Below are 9,737 nucleotides of genomic sequence, written 5' to 3'. Positions count from 1 at the left end.
GGTGAGGGGAGTTCCTTACTGAGACCCATACAACCAGGTGAGGGGAGTTCCTTACTGAGACCTAGACAACCAGGTGAGGGGAGCTCCTTACTGAGACCTAGACAACCAGGTGAGACCTAGACAACCAGGTGAGGGGAGTTCCTTACAGAGACCTAGACAACCAGGTGAGGGGAGTTCCTTACTGAGACCTAGACAACCAGGTGAGGGGAGTTCCTTACTGAGACCTAGACAACCAGGTGAGGGGAGTTCCTTACTGAGACCTAGACAACCAGGTGAGGGGAGTTCCTTACTGAGACCTAGACAACCAGGTGAGAGGAGTTCCTTACTGAGACCTGGACAACCAGGTGAGGGTAGTTCCTTACTGAGACCTAGACAACCAGGTGAGGGGAGTTCCTTACTGAGACCCAGACAACCAGGTGAGGGGAGTTCCTTACTGAGACCTAGACAACCAGGTGAGGGGAGTTCCTTACTGAGACGTAGACAACCAGGTGAGGGGAGTTCCTTACTGAGACCTAGACAACCAGGTGAGGGGAGTTCCCTACTGAGACCTAGACAACCAGGTGAGGGGAGTTCCTTACTGAGACCTAGACAACCAGGTGAGGGGAGTTCCTTACTGAGACCTAGACAACCAGGTGAGGGGAGTTCCTTACTAATTAGTGACCTTAATTAATCAACCATGTACTAGGGAGAACACTTGGCCCTCTGTGGAATGAGTTTGACACGTAGCCTAAAATGTAACAAGTTCACCTAAATATATTAAATGTTTTTATGAAGGAGTGTTGTTCAAACCCGCATGGAAAATCAATTTATCCAGAAATGAACTCCTTACATACGTCTTGTAAACGTTCTATGTTGAATGGGGTTATTCGTGGCACTATTTAACAAAAAAAGCAATTAACTCTTTTGTTGGATTCAAAGTTCCTCGGATCACAAGGTTGACGGTTTCCCCTCCGTTGCTTTTCTTCTGCTGACAGCCTGATTGACCCCAGTAGGTGTGTGACCAGGAACTCTCCACAGCTATATCCTACTGCACAAATCTCCCATCACTCTCTCCACAAAGCTAGAAATAGTGAAATGTCCCGCGATAGAGTGGAGAAACCTTTACCAGATATTCCTGAAGATGATGGTAGCAGAGATGATGAGAAGGGCTTTGGAAATGTTTTTGCTGAACTTGAATCCGTGGACTTGCCCCTGGGAACCACATTAAGGTACTTTCAATTTAATCCAAATATGGATAAAAAAACAAGGTTCAAACTATTGTAGAACAGATTCATTAGTCAAATGTGAGACATTTTCATCTATTCATAATAGCTAATTGTGATTACAATCAATTAGTTTTATTCTCACCAGGAAACAATTATCTGTACAAATAGCTACGTTACTTTTTCAAATTAATTGAACAATGGAAGTTAAGTTTTAAATGAAATGTAGCATGGACAGAATACTATTTGGTGATGATGTTCATTCTGTTACTATTAATATCAATTTATAAGTAGGGACTATTCATTCATAGATACTGATCTAAGGCCGGTTAACTGTATAGATTAATAAATCAGATTTGACACTGATGTGTAGGTTATTAGCAGGGTAAACATCTGCCTAAGGCTGTCACTAAGACATCACACACCGGTAACGTTACGCCCCTTACCGACCGAGTCCGGTACTGACCCGTTTCCCCGCAGTGTCACCGTCACCGCTCGACACTGTGATGATTACCAGCAACATGGCGGACAATGAATCCGTGGAGTGTATAACGGAGCACGAACGGATTTTGCAAGAAATTGAGAGCACCGACACCGCTTGTGTCGGTCCGACACTTCGGTACGGAAATGTGTATTTTAAAGAAAAATTAATTTTTATTATCTTATCGTTGGTGGTCCAAGTAGAACAGTACACTGAAAGACCTTTTGTTTGTTAGCATCCAAATCCCAAGCCAGCTCAACGTTAGTTAGCTACATATCTTACAGCCCGTTGTTGCTATGCTACAGTGACCAGGGTTTAGTTGCTATGCTAGTGAGCAGGGTGAGCTAGCTTTAGACAAACCCGGTGTTTACACGTCAAAACATCGTGTTCATGTGTCATGTGTTGTAACGTTTTATATGATGGTTGTAATGTCAGGTAGGGTGACATGTCACAACTCTACATAGCAATAGATGGGTGTGGCTCGTTATGCCCAAGGTTGTTGGCTAGCTAGTTGGCAAGCCAGCAGGTTAGCTAGTTGCATTAGCAGGTTAGCTAATTGTATTCGCAGGGTAGCTAGCTAGTTGGCCAGCTAGCAGGGTAGCTAGCTAGTTGGCCAGCTAGTTGGCCAGCTAGCAGGTTAGCTAGTTGGCCAGCTAGCAGGTTAGCTAGTTGCATTAGCAGGTTAGCTAGCTAGTTGCATTAGCAGGTTAGCTAGCTAGTTGCATTAGCAGGTTAGCTAGTTGGCCAGCTAGCAGGTTAGCTAGTTGCATTAGCAGGTTAGCTAGCTAGTTGCATTAGCAGGCCACTAACTCGCTTCATTTGATAATACTGAGTCTTGTTTATATCGATGTGATCTTAAAACGTTGCTATATAGTTAGCTTGGTAAGTAGCTAGCAAACAAACTGGGGCACGTATTAATCACATAACTAACCTTACAGCCGTAGCTAAATGTATCATTAAGTAGCTAGCTAACGTTACATGCATAGCAATATGTATCATTAACTAAGTAGCTAGCTAGTTAACGTTACAGCATAGTTATATTTATCCTTAGGTAAGTAGCTAGCTAGCTAACGTTTCATCCATAGCAATATTTATCATTAGCTATGTAGCTAGCCAACGTTAGCTTGCAATCAAGTCATCGGGTTGTCTAATCAGTAGTAAATTATCTTAATATAGTTAGTTACAAGTTAGCAATGACTAACTAGATACTCCACATCAAAAACATACTGTGTATTGTAGCATGGGGTGGATTTGAATGAATGACACCACTCCAGCCCCATCCCCTCCAGAACTGAAATAAAGCCTGCCAGCAGCACACCAGCCAGCCAGAGGGGGAAGTGGTGTGGCCTGTTATTGACCAATAATGGACTAAAGTAGCCTAACTTTACTCCATATAGTCCAAGGACCTTAGATGTTCTGTTTTAAGGGATAATTGGTTCTGGAAAGCCAAATCAGCCAAATACTCCCATCTAAAGGTGAATTGATTCTCAAATTGTGGTATTGTTCTAAAAACATAAATTCCTCTACTTTCATATCACATCAAAATAATTTCACAAACTGGTTTTAACACAGTTACAGTCTACAGTATTTGTCAGTGATGAGACATTTGTGAGGTCCGTGTCTTCCGAGAAGCAGATAGCTAATTAGCACAGGTAGTCGACTCTGTCTTCCATCTGTTTTCTGTAAGCACGCGCTCTAACATGGAGATATGACTGTGTGGGAACACTAACCCTAAAAAAGTGTTTATGAATTTAACCTTTCTTTAAATTCTTATTATTTCTTGGAGATATGGATGGTCCTTATGCTTCCAAAACCGTACTGCAAGTGATACGTTTAGACTGAGAGTCGGGGCTCTTTGCAAAACTCCCCCATACAGAAAACTCTTATGTCATGTAATGGAACTGAGACCCATGATCAAGGGCTTGGCCTGTTATGGCCTAACAGGCCTGTTATGGCCTGGGGCCACTTATCTATCTACTCTGTCATTGCTGCTTCTGTCAAAACTATGACAGGTATGTTTCCTTGTTCAGCCAGTTTCAGCCTGGATATTGTATCGTCTCTGAGGTATAGAGGTTAGGCTACTTCCTAGTTGCGTGTCAGTTTACTGTTAACACCAGGCATAATACATTATTTAGACTGGGTTCATCATAGCATTGGGAGCTTAACATTCCAGCTGTAGACCTACACTGTGCAATACATTGAGTTTGCCAGACAGTCATTTCACATTGCAGTAGTGCCTGAAAGTGTGTTAATGATTTTCAGTTCAAAGGGCAAACAAGGTGTGTTCATATCGTTAGGAAGTTAACCTTCAGTCTTCCTCTTATTGAAGTGTGTGTGTTGTGTCCAGTGCTGACAACATCAAGGCTCATTGTTTTGTCCATCCTGCCTGTCGTCTGTTTGAATTGGTCAGTCGTCCTTTGGTTATCAGACTTCCTCAGCCCATCCTGATCTGCTTTCCAAATGACCCCCTATGCAGTGCACTAGGACCCATAGGGCTCTGGTCTAAAGTAGTGCACTATGTAGGGAATAGGGCTCTGGTCTAAAGTAGTGCACTATGTAGGGAATAGGGCTCTGGTCTAAAGTAGTGCACTCTGTAGGGAATAGGGCTCTGGTCTAAAGTAGTGCACTATGTAGGGAATAGGGCTATGGTCTAAAGTAGTGCACTCTGTAGGGAATAGGGCTCTGGTCTAAAGTAGTGCACTATGTAGGGAATAGGGCTCTGGTCTAAAGTAGTGCACTATATAGGGAACTGTGGCGCTTGGGGGCTGGACTGTGATGCTGGCAGGGTGGGTGGGGGCTGGACTGTGATGCTGGCAGGGTGGGTGGGGGCTGGACTGTGATGCTGGCAGGGTGGGTGGGGGCTGGACTGTGATGCTGGCAGGGTGGGTGGGGGCTGGACTGTGGCGCTGGCTGGGTGGGTGGGGGCTGGACTGTGAAGCTGGCAGGGTGGTTGGGGGCTGGACTGTGATGCTGGCAGGGTGGGTGGGGGCTGGACTGTGGCGCAGGCAGGAGGGTTGGGGACTGGACTGTGACGCTGGCTGGAGGGCTGGGGGCTGGACTGTGGCCCTGGCTGGAGGGTTGGGGGCTGGACTGTGATGCAGGCAGGGTGGGTGGGGGCTGGACTGTGACGCTGGCTGGAGGGTTGGGAGCTGGACTGTGGTGCAGGCAGGGTGGGTGGGGGCTGGACTGTGGTGCTGGCAGGGTGGGTGGGGGCTGGACTGTGGTGCAGGCAGGGTGGGTGGGGGCTGGACTGTGGTGCAGGCAGGGTGGGTGGGGGCTGGACTGTGGTGCAGGCAGGGTGGGTGGGGGCTGGACTGTGGTGCAGGCAGGGTGGGTGGCACAGACATGAAAACCAATAAATGGTGATGTCAGCCACGTGTTCCAATGGAAAACTCCCGATGGTGCATAAAGCCGGAAGTATTTAAATTTGAAGCGTGCCATGTTGCTGAATAGCACCAAAAAATCGCTAAGGATCATGGTCGATGTCGTTGTTTTCATCCTGCCTGAGAGAGCCAACCGGGAGCCTCCTCGTAGCCTGTCGGTCTGTCTCAGCATGTGGTCCTGTGTGAAGGCAACTGTCAGAATGATCGCTGTTTAAATAGATATGTAGCAGTTAGAGTGAATCTCTATTTAAATAGATATGTAGCAGTTAGAATGGATCACTATTTAAATAGATATGTAGCAGTTAGAATGGATCACTATTTAAATAGATATGTAGCAGTTAGAATGGATCACTATTTAAATAGATATGTGGCAGTTAGAATGGATCACTATTTAAATAGATATGTAGCAGTTAGAATGGATCACTGTTTAAATAGATATGTAGCAGTTAGAATGGATCACTGTTTAAATAGATATGTAGCAGTTAGAATGGATCACTGTTTAAATGTCTATTTGTAGCCAACTTTAAAATAGCCGATCATGGGGATCGAACTTGATCACAATAAACACATTTTAGAGCCCAAAACAAACGTCATTGTATTATTTTGGGTTGTTCTGGCGGTTTTGTAATTTGCAAAGGCCGACCGGTGTGTGTTTGTAGAGGACGATTACAGGCCTTTGCATTTTAATGGTCCCATTAGCACCATCAGATTGTGTCCCATGCTTGGTAAACAACAGGTGTAGACCTGCAGTGAAATGCTGACTGACTGGCCCTTCCCAACAATGCAGAGAGAAAGACCAGAGAGAAATAATAGGAAAGTTTTATAATAAAAGTCATAATAAATGTATTTATTTTTATTTCACCTTTATTTAACAAGGTAGGTCAGTTGAGAACAAGTTCTCATTTACAATTGCGACCTGGCCAAAATAAAGCAAAGCAGTTCGACACATGCAACGACAGAGTTACACATGGAGTAAAACACACATACAGTCAATAATGCAGTATAAACAAGTCTATATACGATGTGAGCAAATGAGGTGAGAAGGGAGGTAAAGGCAAAAAAGGCCATGGTGGCAAAGTAAATACAATATAGCAAGTAAAACACTGGAATGGTAGAATTGTAGTGGAAGAATGTGCAAAGTAGAAATAAAAATAATGGGGTGCAAAGGAGCAAAATAAATACAGTTGGGAAAGAGGTAGTTGTTTGGGCTAAATTATAGGTGGGCTATGTACAGGTGCAGTAATCTGTGAGCTGCTCTGACAGTTGGTGCTTAAAGCTAGTGAGGGAGATAAGTGTTTCCAGTTTCAGAGATTTTTGTAGTTCGTTCCAGTCATTGGCAGCAGAGAACTGGAAGGAGAGGCGGCCAAAGAAAGAATTGGTTTTGGGGGTGACTAGAGAGATATACCTGCTGGAGCGTGTGCTACAGGTGGGAGATGCTATGGTGACCAGCGAGCTGAGATAAGGGGGGACTTTACCTAGCAGGGTCTTGTAGATGACATGGAGCCAGTGGGTTTGGCGACGAGTATGAAGCGAGGACCAGCCAACGAGAGCATACAGGTCGCAATGGTGGGTAGTATATGGGGCTTTGGTGACAAAACGGATTGCACTGTGATAGACTGCATCCAATTTGTTGAGTAGGGTATTGGAGCCTATTTTGTAAATGACATCGCCGAAGTCGAGGATTGGTAGGATGGTCAGTTTTACAAGGGTATGTTTGGCAGCATGAGTGAAGGATGCTTTGTTGCGAAATAGGAAGCCAATTCTAGATTTAACTTTGGATTGGAGATGTTTGATGTGGGTCTGGAAGGAGAGTTTACAGTCTAACCAGACACCTAGGTATTTGTAGTTGTCCACGTATTCTAAGTCTGAGCCGTCCAGAGTAGTGATGTTGGACAGGCGGGCAGGTGCAGGCAGCGATCGGTGGAAGAGCATGCATTTAGTTTTACTTGTATTTAAGAGCAATTGGAGGCCACGGAAGGAGAGTTGTATGGCATTGAAGCTTGCCTGGAGGGTTGTTAACACAGTGTCCAAAGAAGGGCCAGAAGTATACAGAATGGTGTCGTCTGCGTAGATGGATCAGAGACTCACCAGCAGCAAGAGCGACATCATTGATGTATACAGAGAAGAGAGTCGGTCCAAGAATTGAACCATGTGGCACCCCCATAGAGACTGCCAGAGGTCCGGACAGCAGACCCTCCGATTTGACACACTGAACTCTATCAGAGAAATAGTTGGTGAACCAGGCAATGCAATCATTTGAGAAACCAAGGCTGTCGAGTCTGCCGATGAGGATGTGGTGATTGACAGAGTCGAAAGCCTTGGCCAGATCAATGAATACGGCTGCACAGTAATGTTTCTTATCAATGGAGGTTAAGATATCGTTTAGGACCTTGAGCGTGGCTGAGGTGCACCCATGACCAGCTCTGAAACCAGATTGCATAGCAGAGAAGGTAAGGTGAGATTCGAAATGGTCGGTGATCTGTTTGTTGACTTGGCTTTCGAAGACCGTAGAAAGGCAGGGTAGGATAGATATAGGTCTGTAGCAGTTTGGGTCAAGAGTGTCCCCCCCCTTTTGAAGAGAGGGATGACCGCAGCTGCTTTCCAATCTTTGGGAATCTCAGACGACACGAAAGAGAGGTTGAACAGGCTAGTAATAGGGGTGGCAACAATTTCGGCAGATAATTTTTTAGAAAGAAAGGGTCCAGATTGTCTAGCCCGGCTGATGTGTAGGGGTCCAGATTTTGCAGCTCTTTCAGAACATCAGCTGAATGGATTTGGGAGAAGGAGAAATGGGGAAGGCTTGGACGAGTTGCTATGGGGGGGAAAATCTGTTGACCGGGGTAGGAGAAGCCAGGTGGAAAGCATGGCCAGCTGTAGAAAAATGCTTATTGAAATTCTCAATTATGGTTGATTTATCAGTGGTGACAGTGTTTCCTATCTTCAGTGCAGTGGGCAGCTGGGAGGAGGTGTTCTTATTCTCCATGAACTTTACAGTGTCCCAGAACTTTTTTGAGTTAGTGTTGCAGGAAGCAAATTTCTGCTTGAAAAAGCTAGCCTTGGCTTTTCTAACTGCCTGTGTATCATGGTTTCTAGCTTCCCTGAACAGCTGCATATCACGGGGGCTGTTCGATGCTAATGCAGAACGCCATAGGATGTTTTTGTGTTGGTTAAGGGTCGGGGGAGAACCCAGGGCTATATCTGTTCCTGGTTCTAAATTTCTTGAATGGGGCATGCTTATTTAAGATGGTTAGGAAGGCATTTAAAAAAAATACCCAGGCATCCTCTACTGACGGGATGAGATCAATATCCTTCCAGGATACCCCGGCCAGGTCGATTAGAAAGGCCTGCTCGCTGAAGTGTTTTAGGGAGCGTTTGACAGTGATGAGTGGAGGTCGTTTGACCGCTGACCCATTACGGATGCAGGCAATGAGGCAGTGATCGCTGAGATCTTGGTTGAAGACAGCAGAGGTGTATTTAGAGGGCAAGTTGGTTAGGATGATATCTATGAGGGTGCCCGTGTTTAAGGCTTTGGGGAGGTACCTGGTAGGTTCATTGATAATTTGTGTGAGATTGAGGTCATCAAGTTTAGATTGTAGGATGGCTGGGGTGTTAAGCATGTTCCAGTTTAGGTCGCCTAGCACCACGAGCTCTGAAGATAGATGGGGGGCAATCAGTTCACATATGGTGTCCAGAGCACAGCTGGGGGCAGAGGGTGGTCTATAGCAGGCGGCAACGGTGAGAGACTTGTTTTTAGAGAGGTGGATTTTTAAAAGTAGAAGTTCAAATTGTTTGGGTACAGACCTGGATAGTAGAACAGAACTCTGCAGGCTATCTTTGCAGTAAATACAAAATGAGAAACGATAACTTGGCTATAGACAGGGTAGCAGTACTGAGTCAATGATAACATGGCTATAGACAGGGTAGCAGTACTGAGTCAATGTGCAGGGGTATGAGGTAATAACATGGCTATAGACAGGGTAGCAGTACTGAGTCAATGTGCAGGGGTATGAGGTAATAACATGGCTATAGACAGGGTAGCAGTACTGAGTCAATGTGCAGGGGTATGAGGTAATAACATGGCTATAGACAGGGTAGCAGTACTGAGTCAATGTGCAGGGGTATGAGGTAATAACATGGCTATAGACAGGGTAGCAGTACTGAGTCAATGATAACATGGCTATAGACAGGGTAGCAGTACTGAGTCAATGTGCAGGGGTATGAGGTAATAACATGGCTATAGACAGGGTAGCAGTACTGAGTCAATGTGCAGGGGTATGAGGTAATAACTTGGCTATAGACAGGGTAGCAGTACTGAGTCAATGTGCAGGGGTATGAGGTAATAACATGGCTATAGACAGGGTAGCAGTACTGAGTCAATGTGCAGGGGTATGAGGTAATAACATGGCTATAGACAGGGTAGCAGTACTGAGTCAATGTGCAGGGGTATGAGGTAATAACATGGCTATAGACAGGGTAGCAGTACTGAGTCAATGTGCAGGGGTATGAGGTAATAACATGGCTATAGACAGGGTAGCAGTACTGAGTCAATGTGCAGGGGTATGAGGTAATAACATGGCTATAGACAGGGTAGCAGTACTGAGTCAATGTGCAGGGGTATGAGGTAATAACATGGCTATAGACAGGGTAGCAGTACTGAGTCAATGTGCAGGG

General features: G+C 45.3%; 1 protein-coding gene across 5 annotated transcripts in view; it reads left to right on the top strand.

Moving 5' to 3' along the window:
* Window positions 1-1,035: 1,035 nt before the first annotated feature.
* Window positions 1,036-9,737, top strand: part of LOC109882846 (exocyst complex component 6-like) — an 85,720-nt gene continuing 77,018 nt past the window's right edge. For 2 of the 5 annotated variants that reach the window (XM_031817106.1, XM_031817105.1), the window contains exon 1: window positions 1,036-1,208. In XM_031817106.1, coding sequence (XP_031672966.1) covers window positions 1,075-1,208 — 134 coding nt within the window. In that variant the 5' untranslated portion in view covers window positions 1,036-1,074. Of the gene's footprint in view, window positions 1,209-1,697; window positions 1,822-9,737 lie in introns of those variants that run through there. The other 3 variants (XM_031817109.1, XM_031817107.1, XM_031817108.1) reach the window with 2 other exon arrangements.

This window comes from Oncorhynchus kisutch, unplaced genomic scaffold (assembly GCF_002021735.2).
Source record: "Oncorhynchus kisutch isolate 150728-3 unplaced genomic scaffold, Okis_V2 scaffold933, whole genome shotgun sequence".
Lineage (NCBI taxonomy): Eukaryota > Metazoa > Chordata > Actinopteri > Salmoniformes > Salmonidae > Oncorhynchus > Oncorhynchus kisutch.
The sequence above is the reverse complement of the archived record's forward strand: the minus strand, read 5'-3'. Positions and strand labels throughout refer to the sequence as shown.